Source organism: Stegodyphus dumicola, chromosome X1, assembly GCF_044657685.1.
Source record: "Stegodyphus dumicola isolate Sdum_Otavi_A_Nest chromosome X1, ASM4465768v1".
NCBI lineage: Eukaryota > Metazoa > Arthropoda > Arachnida > Araneae > Eresidae > Stegodyphus > Stegodyphus dumicola.
In genome coordinates this window covers 60,701,410-60,723,702 of record NC_140780.1, presented here as the reverse complement: position 1 = coordinate 60,723,702, position 22,293 = coordinate 60,701,410, and the positions used below count along the sequence as shown (strand labels likewise).

The window sequence follows — 22,293 nt, the reverse complement described above, 5'->3', positions numbered from 1 at the left end:
CCGAAAAATCTAAGAGTAATAAGAAAAAACTAATGATAGAATGTCTATTCCACTATATCACAAAAATAAAAAGTACCTCAATGCAGCGAGAACATGTGCATTTGTTATATCTAAGGCAGTTAAAGAGACATTACATTGCTCAACACCCTCTCATTCTGAAACAAAATACCAAAAATAAAAAACATTGCATAGGAATAAAGGTAAACATACTTAACTTTTGATATATTTCACCATAACAGACATACAGCTACATCTAGCGGCAATAAAAAATACTAATTAAATGTTCTATCTAAAAAGTCAAATGTGGTATGCCCAGCCATAGAATGAACTAAATGGTGATTCAAATATGACACACCCGGTCGTGAGATAACGTTTGCTGCTGATGCATATATGACACGCTCGTACTGAACAGGTTAACCATCGTAAAAGATATTTCAGACCCTGCAATGCTATGTGCACATAATAATGGCTTTATGTTACATTTTTTGAAATGTAAGTAAAAACACTTACGATCTTAAAACAAATTCTAAAAAATAAAGTTCCACAAAATTGGTTTTTACCATTTTCATAATTGTTCAAAATTTTAGATATCTTTTCAAATACAGGATTAATAACCGGAAAAATCTTGCATAATGCAAATTCAATGTGTCTGGTACTGAGTTTAATACTATTTTTATACTTTGTATGAATTTCTGATAATTTAACAGAAACAAATAAAAATATTTTTGTAACAACTTTATGCAGTATTAAAATTTAGACTAGTAATAAAATTTTGTATAAAGGAGATGCTCTACTCCACAGATGTCAACATTCAATCTGGATTTTTCCAAGAAAAGGTTAAAATGTGTCTTGTTCTGAATACCTATATTAGTTTAGGAATTGAAATATTTTATTAGTAATATTTGCTAAATTTCATATTAGATTATTATTAAATGTGAATTTCTTCATCCTTTTTGGTATCAATAAAAATGTCAGGTCTCTTTGTCATTAGATGAAAAACTTTTGAGACTTTCCTATTTTGTTTCAAATCTGAAACTAAAATAAAGATTAGAACTACTGATTAAAACGTTTGAGAGGTAGTTTCCATATACATTCAGCAATGAATGAAAAATTGATTTAATGCTGATGATGTAAGAGAAAGCCTGAAAGTCTACTGAAATCTCAATAAGGAAATTGCAATCCATCACAACTGCATGATGATATTAAAAAAATACAGTGCTATTCAAACTTTTTAAGGCATTAAATAAAAATTTAATTTTCGCCTAGAATTGTTTTTCAAAATATTAACTGAAACCATTCCTGTTTATTGTATTTTCACAATATGATATAGTTTTGCACATATTGATAAATCTGCCAATAATGGTGAGGTTACATTTTCCCAGTTATAATTAAAGCTCTTATAAAATTTATGTAATCACCATTAAAAATATGTTCATCATATTTTACTTTGCATATTTTCATTAAAGACTATACATACATGAATAGATAGATAAAGTATTGGGCTAATTTTATGAAGCATTTTATATTGATTTAAGTCTACAATTATTTAAATTAAATCTTATATATGTAGGGTGATCAAATATGAAAGAGCTTTTATTGGGTAAGAGTAAGGATGGATATTCGTACGTGTTTGGGCAATTGCAGTGGTTTGGTTGGGTTGCCTAGAGCAAAGGAACCACAGTAGCCGGTTTGTCCTGTGCTTTATTTAGTAGCAGTTACGATAAGCAAGAGGAGTGTGCCTGTCTCTACTGAGCAACTCATAATTATAAAGTTCCTCGTCCATGAAAACAGCTGAAATTTACTGCAGACTGCATGCCCAGTTCGGGAAAGCTATCTTTTCATGGTGAAGACTGAAGGTGAAGGGGTGCAACTAATTCAAGCAAGGCCTTGAACATGAATGTAAATCAAGGTCATCTCCATCGTCCTCGTACCAGTGCAAGTAATGAAAACATTGTACGTGTTTGTGAGCTTATCAAATGGGATTGCCACTGCTCAATGCTTCAGATTTTGGAACAACTTGGTGTCAACTATTGAAGTGTCTAATCAGTCATCAGAAAGCAGTTAAGCTTCAGAAAAATCTCAGCTCATTGAGTTCCAAAGGTGTTCAATAATGAACCGAAATTTGCATGCATTTGCATTTCTCAATTGCTTCAAACTTGTTTTGAAGAAGGGGAAGGAATTTTTTGTATAAAGTCACCTGTAATGAGACATGGGTATATAGCATTACATCCCCAATCAAAGCGTGCAAGATAGAGTGAAGAAAGAAAGGCAATGAAACACTGTGAAAGCCAAAACTCAATTGTCTGGAGTGTTTGGCCACAGTTTCTTGGGATTGAAAGGGGGTCCTGTGCATTTCTTACACCGGACATCAGACCATCAACATAATCTACTGTAGTCTTTTGGATCAAATTAGGCTTCAGTATCAACTGTCCCATCCAGGAAGTGTAGTTCCTCCACAACAATGCTAGGCCCCACATAGCAGGAATAATGCAGCAGAGACTGTTGAAAATGCTTGATTATCCATCTTACAGTTCAAATTTATTGCTATGCAATTTTCAGATGTTTGGACCCTTCAAAAAAGGACTCAGAGGCAAGCGTTTTGAGACCAATGATCAAGTGGAAACATTTGTGTGCAACTGGTTAGATACCAATCAACTTTCATTCCACAAGAACTGAATGAAAAAAATTACCAAAACACTGGGGAAAATGCATCATAAAAGGATGCAATTATTTAAAAAAATAATTAATAAAAGTGTAAATGTTTCCTACAAAATAAATTTTGTTTAAAACAAAAGGCTTGTTTATATTTGATTCCCCTCCTCATATATGCTTAATTAGATTTAGTACATGTAAAACTGAAAATATGATTCCTATGAAATAAAATCTGCTTAAGTATGTACAAGCAGGTGTATAACAATTATACAATTCAGAAGCTATAACATGAAATATTTATTTAGGAAAAGACATAATAAATGTGTTACACAAAATTTTTTTCACACTTATTTTAATACAAATTTTATAAAACAGCTCTAAACAACTTCATTGATATTGTTGAAATTAACAATTTCAAATTTCCAAAACTTTTAAAGATAATTTGTTTTGGCTTTTGGATGAGATTCTGCAATTTTTCAATTGCATGCAAACTTCACACTAAGCAAAGATGACAACTAATCAATAAAAGTGATCTATGTAAATAATCTGATACACCAATTACATGTACATTACATGCCTTTAAAATACAACTTCAGCATTAAAAATTTTATACTGACATATAAACACCCATTATGTATTTCCAAAAAACTGCACATAAAAAATAGGTGGTTGCATTGCAATTCACTCATGGACTTAAAACTTTTTAAATGCATTACTTTTTAATACAAAAGCATCACCTTATTTACTTAAGTTTAAAGATCAGCTGCATGCAAAGCTTTTTCTTTCCTAGGATGAAATTCTCAAATTTTGAAAAAGTTCTATGTTAATTTTTAGTAGAGAGGGAACGATTCAGTATAATGCAATGATGTTTTACATTTCATGTACTATAAATGCAATATTCATGCTTACAGAATTACATAAATAAACATTTGACACACATAAAGCAAGTTATTTATGTGAAGTACTCAAGTAAATACGTTAAAATGGATACAGAAATAAAATTGCATGAAATACTGATGCAGCAATTTTATTTTTCAAACTAAACCACTATGTGCATTGAGATTCTTATCCTATCAATATGTAAGCGTCTTAATGCCTGCTACATGCAAGTTTTTAGATTCCTGCTAAGAGTCCATGAGTATAAGCCCTGGCATTCTTGCGATAGAACAATAAGCTGACACAGCATACACTAGTAAAAAGTTGCAACATGATGCAGCAACCACATTCACTCATCTCTGAAAAATGGACTAGCAGCACAAGAAAAAAAGCGTTACAATATACTCCTCCACCAACATACATACCTTTAACCTGAGCTATTTTCATATAGTAATGAGACAATCTGAATGATTGAGCATCACTCACTGATGCAGTAAAGTAATAGTACTATTACCTGCTGACAAATTTTGAAACCACTTAATACTGTTCCTTGTTATCTCAAAGTAGCCTGCAACATATTTACTGACTTTTCCTCCTAATTATTGCTTAATATTAGAGATTTTGTATCAAATGAAATTTGCAGCTTGAATATACATACTTTATGCTCATTAGGAAATATTTTTAAAGGCTTATAATTTTGAAGACTTCCTGAAAGTGAAATAAGTTCTCTGAAAAATCTGCTTTAAAAGCCAAGATCTGTATTTTACTCATACTGCCTTACTCATTCATATAAAGCATATCCATAGTTTTTGTAAAGTTAAGGCTTGGCATTAAATAGAGATTTCAGAGAAGGAAGTAAACAATAATTTTCAACAATTACCATGTTATGTATTTTTCATATGTTGATCTCTTAGCGACTACTTTCAAGCATTTCTAAAATTAGATTTTTTTATCTTATGATTACAGCATTTCCAAAGTAAAAATGACACTCCCTCATTGTTATTAATTGTTGGCATTAAATATTTATGCTCTATTTGATGGAATAAATGCTTTTTCTGTTTTTAGATTATTTTTTTATAAAAAAAAATTCTTAATTTTTATAGTAAAGGCTATTTTATAGTAAAGGAAAAACTTAACATAGAATTAAAAAAAAATCATTTACTCTATACCCTTAGAATTGTTTTGCATCAGAGTACTGTTTCCGTAAACCATATAAACAGAAAAATAGCTTTCCTGCAAAAGATGTATTTTCTGGTCAACAAATATGTTTCAGAATACTGGAATTTATTAACAGCAATAAAATATTTTAAAAGCTTATTACAATAAAGTTAACAATAATAAAATTTCCTAGACATGAACAATGCATATTGTGTATAGGAAATACGAGATTGATGCCCAAGCCTTTTTAATGCTCTTAAATTTGATAGATAAAATAATATCACATCTATATTTTTCCCACTTAACAAAAAATATTGAATATATATAAACACTGTGAACAGTTATAATATGAAAGGAATGTGTTTTCATAAAACAAATATGTTTTGTTTCAGTGATTTGCAACATAATCATCTACTCCATCACTTTCTGTCACCAAAGCTCTTTCAAGTATTACACGTCCTTCCTTGTAACGCTGGTTTTCTTCTGTTGCAAATTCATATATCCAACCAAGTTTTGCTTCACAGTTTTTACATGAAACATCTCTGACCATATGCCGCCCTGTTAGCATCACACGGTCTTGAACCTCACTGAAAACAAACGCAAAAAATAACAAAAATAAATAGTGTCCTTTTCTACACATTAAAATTTATTGAAGAGTTTGAAATAATATTCAATACATCCACTGTTATCAATGCAGCTATACTGTGTAATTTTATGACAATTAACATAATTTATTCTTATGCTATGGATAGAATTTATATGCATTCTAAAAACTCTGAATTTGATGCCCAGTTATACATGTTCAGTAAATTGCTAAAATTATGATTTTAACTAATACAGTTTGATATATTAATGAAAAATGTATTATATTTAAAAAATAGAAAATCTTCACAACATACTTCATGCTTAAACATAATATACTTGACAGACTGAATTGCTAATAGAAAAGCATTGTTGTGCAAATTTTCGGTATTGTCCCAACTGGCGATCTACTGGATTTTGTTTGTTAGTTATTCAGTTTTATACTAGATGGTGCCACCTCTTTACCAGACTATTTTTTTTGTAAAGCAATGTTTATGCTTATCGTTTCTTTCACATGCAATTTTTCCGTTAAATCAGCGCAGTTTTTAAAATACCGTCTTCAAATCTTTGTTATCAATTTACTCTCAAATAGAAATAAATATTTTCCACGTTCACATTACAAAAAGTTGAAATAAGAGGTGTTAGTGTGTATTTAATTATGGCAAAGCACACAAGGACTATCTGCCTAAGGGGAGGGATGCCTTTGTGGAGGACTTTCTTAGGGAAACTGGCTCGTATACATGTTACACATGGGGAAAACCACAAAAACGCCCATGCAGTCAGCCCGTTTGCGGGATTCGTACCTCAGACCGAACTACCAGTACCGTTCGGCCGCTGGTGGGCGAGTTGAAATAAGAAGCAAATGAAATAACTTATCTTAAGCAGCAACAGTGTTAATTTATCTCTCTTAAATTCATTACCTCATTTTTTGATACTCTGTTTACAACAAATTGTTTGTAAATAGGTTTTGAAACAACTAAATATAGCAGTACAAAAATCGGGTGTATTTTGCCTTACCTCTTATTCCTTTCATTTCAGTTATATGCACAAAATTTTTGTTATATTGTACGAGGGTTGGAACTTTAATAGTGGCAACTATTTATTTACAAGGAATACAAAAGTGATTCATGTTACCATGTTTTACAGTCCTTCAATATAGTCGTCAGCATTGTGTACAACCCGTTTCCAACGATGTGGAAGTCGCAGAATACCTGTAGCAGCGCCTGTTTTGTTGATAGTTTGAATGGACCGGTCTACTGCCGCAAGAATCTCAGGAACAGTTTCGAAGCGAGTGCCATGAAGTGGTTCCTTCATCTTAGGAATTAAGTCATAGTCACAAGGGCTTAGATCTGGGGAGTATGGTGGATGGTAAGGCACTTCCCAGCCCCATCGCTTGAACAAATCAGTCACACCTTGTGCTGCATGCGACCGAGCATTGTCATACAAAATGAGAGGAGCGTTCTGCAGAAAGTGTCGCTTTTTTCTCAAAGCTGGTCGGAAAACGTGCTCCAAAAATGAGCAGTAATACTGCGCAGTGACGGTCTGCTGTGGGGGGAACGGTATGCGTTAGGATGACACCATCACAGTCGTACACGAGAATCACCATAACCTTCACATTGCTGGGGTTCTGACGAAATTTCGAACGTCGTGGTGACCCATGATGATGCCATTCTTTTGATTGGCGTTTCAGTTCTGGTTGGTACGATCGGGCCCAAGTCTCATCCAGCGCAATGATACGGTGTAAAAAAGCATCTCCTTCACGCTCCAGGTGGGTTCAGGTAGCATCGTATTGTAGCCATTTCTGCATTTCCATCAATTGATGTGGAACCCATCGTGAAGCAATTTTTTTCATGCACAGGCGTTCCTTCAGAATGTGCAGCACAGTTGTATGCGCTAATCCTGTTTGTCTGGCCAGCTGACGAATCGTTTAGCGGAGATCACTGTCCATTAGTGCGGCAACAGCTTGCACGTCTGCATCGCTGACACTCGTTCGACCTGGCCGCAGCACGTCTGCCACGTTTTGGCATCCTTCATTGAATGCTTTCACCCATCTTGCTACAGTTCTGTAAGGTAATGCAGATTCCCCGCAAGCCTCTTGAAGCCCTTGATGACACTGTCATGCTGCATGACCTCTGGCACATTCAATTTTTATCCAACATCGTTGTTCTTGTTTTGAAAACATCCTGACAACACTTACTTTAGACCAGGAGCTAATACAAGGATCCGTTCTTCGCATCACTCCACATGCGCGCGACGTAAGCAGGACGAGTCTTTTTGCTGAGAGGTAAGGTAGGTATGTAGTTTACTTGTGCTACACGTGACACTATTTGGTTTTGTTGCATAGCATTTTTTCAGCTGTGTTGCCACTATTAAAGTTCCAACCCTCGTATATCCATAACATTTAGGGGCTCTAATTTAGTTATATTAATATCTAGTAATTAATGTCCTTTTGGCCACTCTGCTTCAGGCCAAGGCCAGAACAGGAACCCAATGGGACATCATAGCATGATGATGAAACTGACAGTGTTAAACAACTCTCCCAGGGTTCATAGCCACATTTTAGTTAAAAAATAAGCACCTGTCTAATTACATCATACACAACTGCATAACCTTAAAAATTAGACTTGTAATTTAAAATATGAGAAATGAAGTACTTATTAAGAGAGAATAAGCATTACCTCAACCATGGAAAATAATTACTTTTTTTTTTTGTTTTTAATTTTAAATAATAGTTCAATTTACAGAACTAGTTTACAATGAGAGGAAAAAAAAACTATGAAGAACTAAACTATATTACAAGATTTAATGATGAAATTTCAGTTCAAGATAGAGAAAATAAATAATATAAGGCATATTTATTGTATTCGCTTGGAACCTAATAATAAATACAATTTATTTTTCCACTCATACTGATATTTAAATAATTTAAATATAAATTCTGAACATTTTCTAAATTTTCATTGTATATCTGTTTTCTCTTAACAGATATTGCAAGCAAAGTAATTTAAGTAAAAAAGAGGAATATTTCTGAAATCAGAAGACAGAAATTTGCTTCATGCAGTCATCTTTAACAGTAAAAGCTTAACTAACCCGCATACTTGGAATTGGCGAATATTCGGACAGTCGAGCGTAACTTGAAGGAGCGGAGCAGTAGACTGTAGCCGCTCTTTAGATTTTGTTGCTAAATAAATGCTTTTGACATTTCAATATATGCATCATATAAAAATAAACCAACGGAACTAAAAAATATTCTGCTTAGCAAGCACAGTAAAACTCTTTCAGTTAGTAAGTGTTCATAAACAAATCTCGGGCTGAACATCAAAATTAATTATCTCTGCAAAATATCGCAAATGTTATTGCACAATATGTACGCCGTAATTCTTCCCTACGTGATATTACGCAATCGGAATCAACAACTGCCAGTATTGGGAGAATAAAGAACTAAATAACTGGGGTGTTTTTCATTCTAATTTTCAACAGACGGCATTAAATTTCTGGAATAGAATCATTCTTCACTTGGGTTGGTAGACCGCAGAACTTTTAGTCCTATTCAATCCAGATTGGAAAGTGACCAAAAAAGAAAAAAAATCCGTTGCTTGTTTTGCAGCGAACTGTAACAGTTTCAATATTTTGCGGAGAAAGGGGAGACCTCCCAACCTTCGTACTGCATAATATATTGGCCAAAAAAATGAAATTATTTTGACTATTCGATTACTTTCCCTTTATTTAAGCCATTCCGAATATTATTCCTTAGAAAGGTAATCTGTGTTAAAACACAACCATTTTTGGAAGTTTACTATACTTACGCAGTTACTGCAACTATGTTATTATAAACATTCATACATATGCTCATAATATAAGCATAACGATCATAATAAACACAAATATGAACTGACCAAGCAGAATGAGAATGCAAATTTTAAGGATCTTGATAGAAATTTAAACGTGTGTAGTATTTGGGTGGGAGGAAAAGAATGCCGAATGTAGAGGAATTTTCTACCGCTTTCGCAATTCTTTGACCAATAGAACGATGGGCACCTGTCTGTACTCTTTGTGCACACCAAAGGTTATGTTAATGCAGAGAAAGAGGGAAAAGCTATTTCCGGGAGTATGACTCACCATCTGACATTCCATATTAGGAAGAAAAGTTGTTTATTTAGTTTTGGCTTTGGTACAGGGAAAAATTGCACGTTCATAAAAAAAAAAAAAAAAAAAAAAAAAAAAAAAAAAAAAAAAAACACTAAAAGCAAAAAATAAGCACTAAAAACAAAAAAATAATGGCTTTAAAGAAAAAGTAAGCACCTATAAGGGCCTTTATATTTTATTTTCAAATATAAGGACTTATAAGCACCGCTACGAACCCTGTCTTCTACCGCAACATCTGGAACAATGTCTTTACTGGAGGCCAAGTAAAGCTACTACATATTCATTTGATAGGCTTAGTATTTGATATACAGCAGACACAGTGGCATAAATGAACTTATTTAGTGGCCAAGAGGTTAAAGGCAACTGAATACTGGTAGCTCATCCCAGGTTCTAACTCAAGCGAACATGATGGCTGCAAGGTCGGTTTTTATAGTTTTCTGCTATGTGTGATGTGACTATGACCGAATTTCCCTTAGAAAGTCATCCACAAAGGCATTCTTTCCATTGGGCAGACAGCCCTTGTACATCTTGACAATTAACCTCATTAACCAAATCCAACAAGATGGTGGGCATGGTCTCTTGGTGTGTGTGTGTTTCACCATTAGGTTGGAAGCTGGTGAATGGTGAAAGGGGAAGCAGCAGAACAGTCAGCCACTTCCTAGAGTTATTAGTAGGACAGTAGGTAACAGTTTGAGTTTTGCTGCCATTAGTTATATACCTTGCTATACTCTTCCCATTGCCTATATTTTGCTAATGAGACTCATTTTCTTTTTGTTCTACACTTTTTCTTTTTGTTAATGGTTATGTTTGCTCAGAGACAATGTCAGTGAATGTTCATGTCCTTGGCTGTTCTGCCTTAGGTCAGGTCAATACCCAATTTTTGTTTATTTTCTGCTTAAATTATATATGTTCAAGGGTTGTCCAAAATAATAAAAAATATACTCAAAATAGTGAATTTGTTCATATCATTTGTACAGTAGACAGTAAAAATAGTCACAGCTTTTTTATATGAATATTTTACAGATAGTCTCAAGATTATGTCGAATTCCAAATTTCTGTTATTATTTGTAAGTTCATGGTGAAGGAAAATGAAACCGAGTTTCAAAGAGGTCAGATTGTTGGTGCATTCTATAACCTCAGCTGTAAAATTATCAAGTATATCGACAGACATTGTGTTACGTCATGACAACATACAATACTCTCAACACAGCACTGCAAGGCTTCATTGTGGAAGGAAAATAAAACTTTCTGACCAGAAGGAGGTTATTCTGAGTGGTACGGGTTTTGGGATCTGTCATCATGCATTTAAACAGCATTTATCAGCTAAATTTGTAAATTTACTTATTTCCTAAATTTACACTCATTAAGGTGATCATCATTTCATTTCTAAATTTACATTCATTAAAGTGACATTTATATTTAAAGAAAGAAAAATATCTTAAATAATATGCTAATACATACCAAGCGACAAAAAATATAATGACCAGATAAAACCGGTCATGCTATTCGGAGGGTTAAATAGGATTTGCAAAACAACAGCAAACAATCTCTAATGACAGATTTTTTAAAACCTAAACCTAAAATTTAAATCAAAAGTGCAGTGGAATTTATCGATGAAACAAGCTCGGATCCATAAGTGATGATGAATAAATTTGCAAGCATAACATTATGCATCTTTTTGATTTTGACTTGAAATAATAATATTTTTATATTTTATGTGATGTTGAATTTTATTTATATCACATAATTCGAAGGTAATGATAAAAACTTCCTCCAAAGTTAACTTACTACACGTAAACCATAATCCAAATCTTAAACTCTACTGACAGCCCAAAAGTTGTTAATTTGGACACCCATAATCCGGGCTTCAAAGCTACAAACTTTCTGCGCATGCGTCTTTACGGCTGCGAATATGCGTGTGCGCATGTCCAAAATACGTTTACGCATGCGCGTTTAATGTATAATGAACGGTATAAGCTAAGCTGAAATTATCTAATTCAGTTAATGTTGCAGATTGCGTTGTTCCTTAATCTTCAGATTGGATCCGGCTTATTATTTTTTGCAGACTGTTAGAGCAATTTTATAAAAGTAAAAAGTAAGCTTGAACTTTCAATTATGTCAAATAGAATTTCCGATATATATTTACTAATATGTACAAAGCGAAAGTATGTTTCGAAGTCCATTAAACAAAAAGTGGAATTGCTGCAAAAAATGGATAAAGGCATATCATTTGTTCGTTTAACCATTCCGAAATCTGTTTATCAATTTCACGCTGCTCTGCGGTGGGGGGACGCTGCGGCGCGCAATGAACTGGAAGTCGATCTGTCAGCACTATCCTTATCTTCAGGGCAGTTGATTTTATTTTATTTGGGTTATAATTCCTTACTAAATGTAGTATTTCATCTCAATGTACTCTGTCTTTGATATGATTTAAATCGAATTCCTTGTCATTATAATTCGCTTCCGATAGCGAAGAAAGTACAGTAAACAAATAAATATTAAGCTTTTTTACGTAAATTTTGATACCCTTTAGATCATGATTGTTCTTTATTTCCTAAATTACTGTTTCATATTTTTAATGTTATAATTTCTGCATGCCATCTTACCAGATTTAAACTGATGATCTATAATCCGGAATCGCCGAAGTCCCGACGAGTCTGGATTAACGACTTTTGACTGTACTTTACCAGCAACCATTCAACTGCAAACCCACACAAGTCTATCAGAAACACCATTCTTCATACGAGTTCTCATATCAGCTCCTCATTTCGGACATGCCAAACTCAGTTTTAAAAGTCCCGACTTCCACAGAAATTCCAAAAATAAACTTCGATTCGCATAAACACACCCGTGAACAAAAGACTTGTTAACAACTCCAACATGTATTTTCTTTTAATACTAAATTTACTTTGCACACAATCTAAAATATGTGAATGTTATCTTCCCATCACGTTTCTCATTGCAACATAGGCCATTTCAAAACAAGCACAACACGAATCAATGGGCAATTAAACCACTGCAGCAAAAGAGTTAAAAGTTTCAATGTCAAAAGGGTTGCTGTACAAATAACATCGTCCCCCAAACCATCCCACAGCACGCAATCCTGCCAAAAACCAGCGCAGAACACATATTGCCACATTTGGTGATCTTAGGGCCCCACAATTTATACTCTTGTACAACATAAATAGGATCAGTATTTAGATTACCTCAAAGCACATAAGAGGGCTGTCTGCTTAAAGAGAGGCATGCCTTCATGGACAATTTTTATGAGGAAATAGCTTATACTCACATTATACATAAAAGGTATAACTCCCATGTAACTAGGCTAGTCACTAGGATTTGAAATTGGGTCAAACAACCAGCATTCAGCAGTTCCACTGCTTACTCACTGGTGGAATTCTTTGCAATATGACGAGATAATAAATAATAGTTAAACTGTGACCAATAAAACTAAGAAATTCAGATGCATATAAAAAATTGAACAAAAATAATTGAAAAACTGATACACATCCAATTATAACAAAGTACTTTTCCAAGACTAATATGAATATTAGATTTTTACTACTGCAAAACTATTCATTTTTAAATCAAATAATCACAGCAAAAAAAAATTTAGATAGCTTTAAAAAAATTGAACATTATGTCTTTAAAATTTATTGCATACCTATATGTTAAATTGACAACTTTGTTAAAAAGAAAGGCTCTTCCAGTTGCTCCGGTAAATCTTGTACTGATCAGTTCATTTCTGTTTGTTAAAATGGTATCGCAACCTGCACAAGAAAACATGCGGGATCCTCCAATATGCTCAAGGAATATTCGACCCATCCTTTATGTCTGACAAAGAAAGCAAAAAAATAAGAATCCTAAGAACACAAGATATTACAACTAGTATGTAAAAAAATTTTAAATATCAGTTTAAAAAATTTTTTGACATTAAGTTATTAAACCGTTCCATGCATTGATGGTTTGGCTAATCTTTGGAATATGGTAACAGGTAGTTTGGCGACATTTTGGTAAAGTGATAAAGGTTATTAGCTAGGACTTTAGCAGTGTACATGGATAAAGTCAAGAGTGTGCGCAATGCCATTTTTGTGCAATGCTGAGATATTTTTTTTTAAGTGAAAATAGGTCGACGTGTACATGGATACCGTGTATGTGCAATTCTTAAAAACGCGGCAAGCAGTGGGCGATTCTGCACTTTCTGCCAATTTCGCACCTAATCTTCGTCATGATTAAGCACTTTTGTTCCATAAAAGTTCTAACATAAGCGTAATTTGGCTAGCAGATTGTTGGGAAAAGATGTTGAGTAAAAAAAAAAACATTCCTTTACTTTGTGAAAACAAAATGGCGTCCAAACAAAAACTAGCAGGTTGCTGTAGCAGGGTTGGTCGCCAAATTTTTGCCAAAAAATCGCCAAGTTACCATAATCCAAAGATTAACCGATGGTTTTTGAAGTAATTAAAACAAAAATCATAATACATAATTTCACACACAAATTAATATAATAAGAATTAGAGAAAATACAAACTGTCCAGAATTTTACTAATTAGTAGTTTAATAAAACTAATAAAATGTCCTAATGTGTAATACAGTAAACATAAATTTTTATTTCTAGCAGCTTCAGATTTAATGATCAGATACTGGAAAACTTTCCAGTTTGTCAAAAACAGCAACACACAAAGTCACTTTAATCATTTAAACTTACACACAGATATCTATTGGTAAACAAACATGGAGGAAAGTTTTACTATGTTTAACATTTTAATGATATCCATATCTTTTTCCCCTATGCATTCATTAACAAGAGCCAGATTTTCACTACTAGAGTGACTCAACTGCCTCATTGTCAAAAAGGACTCCCTGTAGTTACAACTTTACCGTAAAAATAAATAACTACAGCAAAATACCCCAGCAGTCCTCTTTTTTGTAAATATAAATACAAAGAGTAAATATAAGTATAGAAATAGCACTTATAGCTGCAATTTACATAACTTTCAAAACATTTATCACATTATATTGTCATCAGTGCCATCTCTATTCAGAGTTAAAAACAAAGAAACAAGTTTTACTGACTTTTTAATTGTTAACTGATTTCTTGTTGGGTGCAATTCGATAACAATCTTTCAATCTCTGCTGATGTAATTCTTACTATGCTTAACATTTTTTGTGATATCCATATTACCCCCCCCCGGCCCTATGCATTCTTTAAGAGCCAGATTTTCACTACTAAAGTGAGTCAACTGCTTCATTGTCAAAAAGGACTCTGCAGAAAGGTGGAATAACAGATTTCAAATGTAACATTGGAAAAGGCAGTATCCGCATATTTTTCTTTTACCAATTCCTTCCTTTTTCACTTGCTGATAAGGCTTCAGTTTTACACTTTGGCAATAAAATATGTGTTGATGAATGTATATTTTCATCAAGATTTTTTAATGCCATTTTCAAGATGTTTTCCAAACTTTTAAAAGCTTCAGCAATGCTGCAATTATCCTTCTTGATTTCATCCAAAGTGACTGAAACTGGCTTCCTATGAAGTAAAATCTCACATTTGGTTTGACTGCCATATTAAGAACATTCAACTGAATCATCTTATCTATTTCAATTTCTTCCACAGTCTGCACAAAAACTGGAGAGTTCTTTACAAAGCTTTCAAAGAATTTGCATAATGAGTTGCAACACATTTTAGGAGGTGAGTTTAAACCAATTCCATTGTACTCATTAATTTTAGCTCATGCAAGTTGGCGATTTAAAAAATATTTTATGACTTGAGAATAACATGCAATAACATATGATATATTTAAATCCTTGCCAATAAATTAAGTATATATGTTAACTAAACATAAAAGATAAGTTGAAAACTATTTTCCGTTTTTTCATTTGTCTGATTATAACTATAGACTTTTGACTTAAATTAGCTTTCAACTTTTTCAATGGATTTAAACTTTCTTTTCTATACAGTATTAATGACGTATTTATAGTTTCAAAAATTACCGATTTATGGTAGATATTAGACAAACCGTCTAGCACCATACATACTGTTTGATTAATTAAAATGTAACCATATTTGTCTATTTGTTCTTTATGTATCATTAATAATTTACCACTTAAAGACACTAGATGGAGACAGCACCTCCGTTAATTTTATGAAATGAGTATTCATATACTGTAAAATAATACATTAGTAGGGAAAAACTTATCTACTTATTTTAAACGATATGGTGTTTTTATAACACATTTACTTACATTATACATCATGTCTTTTGAATTAGTGTACTTTTATCAGATTTATGTTCGAGACTAGATGGGCATGGAAGTGACAGTTCTTTTTCCCAAAATAATGGCTTAGTTAAAATTGTTTCAAACAATTTTATTTCTTTGAAAAGCTTCTATTTTCGTATTCTGTAATTAAAATCTCTTTAAGAATATTTCATATGCTTATCTAAACCAGGGGTTTCCAGCCCTATGCCCATGGGCACCCACCGCCGTGCGATCACGATAAAAATGTTTTAGTTATCAATGTGAAAGTTCTATGTGCAAGTTTTCTCATTTTTAATGAAACAGAAATTGCATCCAACACAGATACCACCACAAAGTGAAATGCAATGATCTCTTTCTTTGGAACTACTTTGATATGCACCCTCAAGTTGCCAAATTTCTCGCCAACACGCTGCCATATTACTATCTAAATTTTTTGTCTATATTTCGAACTTTAAGCCTAAAATGTCTCCAAAAAGCGGTTTTCTACCTGCAAAAATTACGTTTTGAACACACGATTTAAGCTAAAAATCCGAAACAAAAACAAAAAATTTAGATAGCAAAAACGTAAAGTTTCTAACCAAAAATATTTGACAAGAATCCATGTACACAGCGACATGTTTTAACACAAAAAAAAGTCTATGAATGGCACAATGTAGGCAACGAACGAATTTACAAACTACGCACACCTTGCTTTAATAAATTAACATAACAACAATAAATTTCAAAGAATACCATGTACACAGCATCCTGTTTAAACTTTAAAAAAACATCTATGAATTGCACAATTTAGGCAAGGAACGAATCTACGAACTACGCACACCTCGCTTTAATAAATTAACATAACAATAAATTTCAAAGAATACCATGTACACAGCATCCTGTTTAAACTTAAAAAATCATCGACGAACTGCACAATTTAGGCAAAGAACAAATCTACGAGCTACTCACACCTCGCTTTAATAAATTAACATAACAATAAATTTCAAAGAATACCATGTACACAACATCCGGTTTAAACTTAAAAAAACATCTACGAATTGCACAATTTAGGCAAGGAACGAATTTACGATCTACACACACCTCGCTTTAGTAAAATAACATAATAACAATAAATTTGAAATAATACCATGCACACAGCATTTTGTTTCAAAAACAACAATAACGACAGAAATTCATACTAAATAACCAATGAACATAACATTCTACAAAATAAGAACAAGAATAAAATAAAATGCACTTACCATGAATTAATGCTTTTTCGAGCAGCAGAAATACAAATTTCATACCGCCACGTAATCACTATCGTATTTACATGACAGCCAGACACACTCCAGATAATTCATACTATGGTTCACAAATAAATAAAATCACAAATCCCTACTTCTATCATACACAGCCATTAAAAATAATCTCCCAGACCCTCTTTCCACACCTCCAAATACCCACTACCCCTCAACAGGATGGCCACAATATTTCCTTTTGCCGAACTTCAATTCAACAACTTCTACCATTTTTTCTTTCCCTCCCATCTTCTCAGACACAGACGCGAATCAACGAGCTCCAGCTAAAGATTGTTCAACGTCAACAGGGTTGCCATAGAACACGCATTCGCGCCAAAAACAAGCGCAGAACACATATCGCCACATTTGGTGAAATTAGGGCGTATATCAGAGTTGTACCCTTTCTTTTTGTGCATGTATTATTAACTCTATCCAATTACAAATTCACCTTGAAAAAATAAATCGTGCCAGCCATCCAACAGATATTCTAGAATGAGCTCTTAGGGACAAAAAAGTTGGGAACCCCTGATTTAGACCTTTAGTTTTAACACATTTCCCATTATTTAAAAAGAAATGAGAACATGATTTTAATTAGATTATTTTTAAAACTGCTGTTTAAAATCATAATTTAAATCAATGATTTGAATCACTAACACTCTAATTATAATTTTAATTAAAAAAAATCTCATTTTTAGATCATAATTATAAAATATGCCTTTATGTCTAAAATATTTTTCTCAAAGCAACATCACTAATACAAATAATTATTAAAAGAAAATACGACGGAAGTGAATAAAAATTATTTAAATAAATTTTACAATTACAAAATCTTTCTGTTATATTAATTTATTATTTTTAATAATAATTTTGACATTTTAAATTATGGAGAGACACTACAAAATTAATTTCTGACTATACAAATTTAAAATTTGTAATACAGTAAATATAAATTTTTATTTCTAGCAGCTTCAGATTTAATTCTACAAATGCACTCCCCCCCCAAAAAAAATACACTGTGCATTACATTTGTTATTCTGTCTCTTCTGAAAATTTTTAAATAAATTTTTTCTTACTGAGGGTTATACAGTCCTGTCATGCAGCATTTAGAATTGTCTATACAGTTATTCAGGTATTTTTCTATATGTATTATAATTATTTAAATAATAGTTTTCACAAATAAAATGCATACCACAAAATTTACTTTTGAAAAGTCAACTTAGAAACTTATATTTTTCTAAACTAAACATATCTACATACATATATATATGTTATGGTGAAACACCGAAATTTGGAAAATGTCGACTTTCACCGGTGAATAACATTCATATAGTCACTTGATGTGTGTCCGAAATATTTTCCAAATACTCTTATTTCTGACTTACACAGGTAAATGTCGACATTCACCATGTACTAATGGTGAATGTTGAACATGTAAGAATATTATATTTTCTTCTCCATAATTTAGTCGTGAAAAAACGCACTTGAGGCTTAAAATACGAACTTAAGAACATAAGAACTTAAAACGCACAGTACATTCAAAATGAGAAAGGAAAATAATAGAAGTTAGAAACTTACTAAATTATGCGATTCAAATCTTATTTATTGCAACAACTTAAACTACTATGACGCTTTGAATTGCACAAGAGGCCCTTGCTTTTACGACTGCATTTATTTGTGGAACACTTCCTTTTGCAATTACAGCGTGTACATATACTTCTCTCTTTTCGACCTACACCAAAGCATACCTGTGTTTGTTGACATACACCAGTAAGGGTCCGAATGTACTAAATGTAATGCTATATTCGATCTTTCACCGACATATTTGGTGAATGTTGAACATTCTTGTGAAAGTCAACATTCTCCAATTTCGGTAACATATACACAAACATATATAGACACACATATATAATAATTGGGTTTTTATCTGCAGAAAACTCGTTGGCACTTCGGGAAAGAACCTGCTGGCGGCGTTGCATTTTTACTCGCCAAGCTCGCAGTTCATCGACGATGACCGAGCCGAGCCATAAACGTGATATATTGTAAACATGATTTTTAGTGCATGTAAATTAAAGTTAGCAGACAAAACAATATATTAAGCATATGGTAGTAAAAATTCACAGATAATAAGCATGTAGATGTAAAACTAACCGGTTAAACATGATATACGAAAATAAATTTGTATTAAATTCAAGTTAGCACAGAAAAGAATATATTATTAAGCATAAGACAATATATTAGCATTTAGAACTTAAATAAAAATTCATTTAAAAAATATAAATTAGTATTAATATACTGAAATTAACCGGTTAAACGTGATATACGAAAAAATTTGTCTTAAATTCCAGTTAACACAGAAAACAATATATTCCTTACACCAGCAGTGGCTTGCTAATTTTGATGACCATGGTGATGCATCAAACTAATCTGTCATCTTAGATAATCAATAATATTTTCTTATTTCAATTTAATCATCTATTTAAGTCACACCTGCCATCCTCTGAAAGGTTATTGTTAGAAAAGCATTAACAATATATTATCTTGTTAAAATTTTACGCCATAAAAATTCATTTATTATCATAATTTTAGATGGCAATAACCAATAATAAAAGCATTACTTAATATTTTTTTAAATCTATCTCGGTCTTCACTTTCGCTGCAATAATTTAGTTCGAAAACTGTATACCATTTTTTTTTTACAACAGGAGATAAAACCTTATGGGTCATCGCATTATCCAAAAGTTGAATAATAATAACTGATTGGTTTTTGTTACCTAACACAAATTTAAAAGATCTATTCATTCTGAAAACTACATCAAATATGAGCCACCTGAAATGTAAAATTTTAATTACGTTTTTCTAAAAATGTCTATTACTCTCCATATTCAGAACTCCTAATATATTTTCAAGAAAGTTTCAATATGCATTTTTGTGATGATAGAATATATATATATAAATACTTCCTAAAATTTTAAAATATTCAGCATACAACTATTTAAAAGATATCTGCAACTGCATACAAAATTAAGACTTAATAAAATAAGATTTTAGGGATTTATAAGATTATAGAATTTTATGAAAGACACAAAGTCTGTTCTGTAGATTACGAAACCCTAGTTCAGAAATTCATAAATACATACGTCTTCAACTTATATGCAGTACAAATGTTTAAACCACATTTGGTGAAATACTTATTTTAATTTATGCTTCCCTCTAAAAATTTTAATTCCAGTTTTATTATCCGATACAATACCCGGATACCAAATGAGAGTTCCTTTTTTTTTTTTTTTTTTTCAGGATATAAGAGAATTTGAGAGTTATGGAACTAGTCACATCTACGCACAGCTGATTTCCAACATATGAAGGGAACTTCCGTAAGCAATAAGAACTATAGTGAAACATGACCTATCTTTAAAAAAATTATTTAGAAACTGCTTTTCCAGTATTATATACAATAACTTACAAATTCTTAATGATACCGATAGCAACGTCTAAAAACTAACTTATTAATGCATCCAGTTGACATATCAAGGAATACCACGCACCATTCTCAGAAAATAAAATCTAGTTAAACAGGGCAACCCTGAATCCAAATAAATATTAAATACTCACAGTTAAGTGATGGTCTCAACTTTCAAATTTCAAGCAGCGTTTAGGGCTTATATCATTAAACTACGATTTTCCCTCCACAGTTTTACTAAGACAATATATTAACTAAAAATAACTTCAAATTAAAAACGCGTAACAAATGAATACCGTTACACTTCAGTGCCAAATAGAACGCAGTTTGAAGTCAACCCTATCAACTACTATTTAGTCACACAAATGTACAAATCACGCATGCTCCGTTCATTAGTTGCTGCCACGAGTCCCAATGTCTTGTTTATAAACAGAGCTCAGTAATCCTTATCTCCAGCTTTTTTATGTTTAGAAAAATTGCAGGAAAAAAAGATAATAATAAATAAAATATAATCTTTATTGATATTATTTTCAATGTACTACAATCCTTATGATTCTATCACGGATAAGGTTTAGCCAATAGAGCTGTAGCAAACCGCATGTATTCGTTACTGAGTAACGGGTACATCGGTTGACTCGAAGTACCGATTCGGTACTCACAAATTCATTTCGTTACTCGCATCTGTCGTACGATGCGGTTTGTTCGAGTACGAACGATGCGGTTGCTATACGAATACGAATGATGCGATTTCTATGCGAATACGAATGATGCGGTTTCTATGCGAATGCGAATGATGCGGTTGCGTTACAATGTGCTCATATTTTTCATAGATAATTTTGAATTTTTTTGGGCATCGGGCAAATTCTTGTTTACATTATGTGTTTTAGTTGAAATACTATTTAGTTTAGTTGTTGACATTTAAGAAGATGAGCAATTTTGATAGCGGGAAGCGTTATTTTGTATTTGCTTTTTACTATTGCTATTTATGTTTGTAATTTGAAAATTTAGATGATTATTTATTTATTTTTTTGCTTGAACGTGCCATAGTGAGATTTTGTTGATTTGAAATATTTATATACTGCACTTAGGTATTGTTTATATAAGAATATGTAGGTTAATATAGGTTCTTTACTTCCTTGTATCAAATAAAATGGTAGTAACTATTGTAATCGAGAAAACTTTGGGTATCATATTTTAACGGAAATATCCGTTTTTGACGATTACGGTATCCATGTGAATTATTTTTTGGGGTGACGTATGTACGTACGAACGCAATGAAGGACTCTCTCTTTTTTTTTTCAAAAAAAAAAAAAAAACTTATTGTTAAATGTAATCCCATTTACTCTAAAGCTGATACTTATGACTAATGATTATGACTTTAAGTTGATACTTGAAAGGGATTTTTTTCGTGATGTGCAAGTACGTATGTATGCATTTTGCATAACTCAGAAACGATTAGTTATAGAACGTTGAAATTTTGTATATGGGTCCGTTATAACATCTAGATGTGCACCTCCCTTTTTATTGCAATCGGTAATGCTACCAAACGTAAATATGTATATATATATCAAATAAATTATAATTAAATGTGAAGTACATATATATATATGTCCTTATAATTAAATTTAAAGTACACACACACACACAAACATATATATATATATATATAATAAAAGCTTTGGCTTTTATTTTATTTAATTATCGCTAAATAAGTTACTTGACTTTTATTTTCGCAATCATTGGTTGTAGTCAGGACTTAATTTTTAAAATTAGAAGTGCTGGAGCTCTATGGAAGGCCAACAGGAAAGATGAATAAATAAATAAATAAATAAAAATAAATAAAATAACTATTACAATAATAAAATAATTAGCAACTAGAATATT

The 22,293-nt window shown here is 32.2% G+C and overlaps 1 protein-coding gene across 1 annotated transcript; it reads right to left on the bottom strand.

The window, feature by feature from the left end:
* Positions 1 to 2,931: 2,931 nt before the first annotated feature.
* Positions 2,932 to 20,903, bottom strand: LOC118186085 (protein yippee-like 5). Its single transcript, XM_035356133.2, has 3 exons — positions 20,562 to 20,903; positions 13,079 to 13,248; positions 2,932 to 5,273 (listed from the first exon to the last, which is right to left on the bottom strand). Exons 2-3 carry the CDS (start codon positions 13,237 to 13,239, stop codon positions 5,075 to 5,077), a joined length of 360 nt encoding a protein of 119 aa, XP_035212024.1. The 5' UTR covers positions 13,240 to 13,248; positions 20,562 to 20,903; the 3' UTR covers positions 2,932 to 5,074.
* Between the last annotated feature and the right edge of the window lie 1,390 nt (positions 20,904 to 22,293).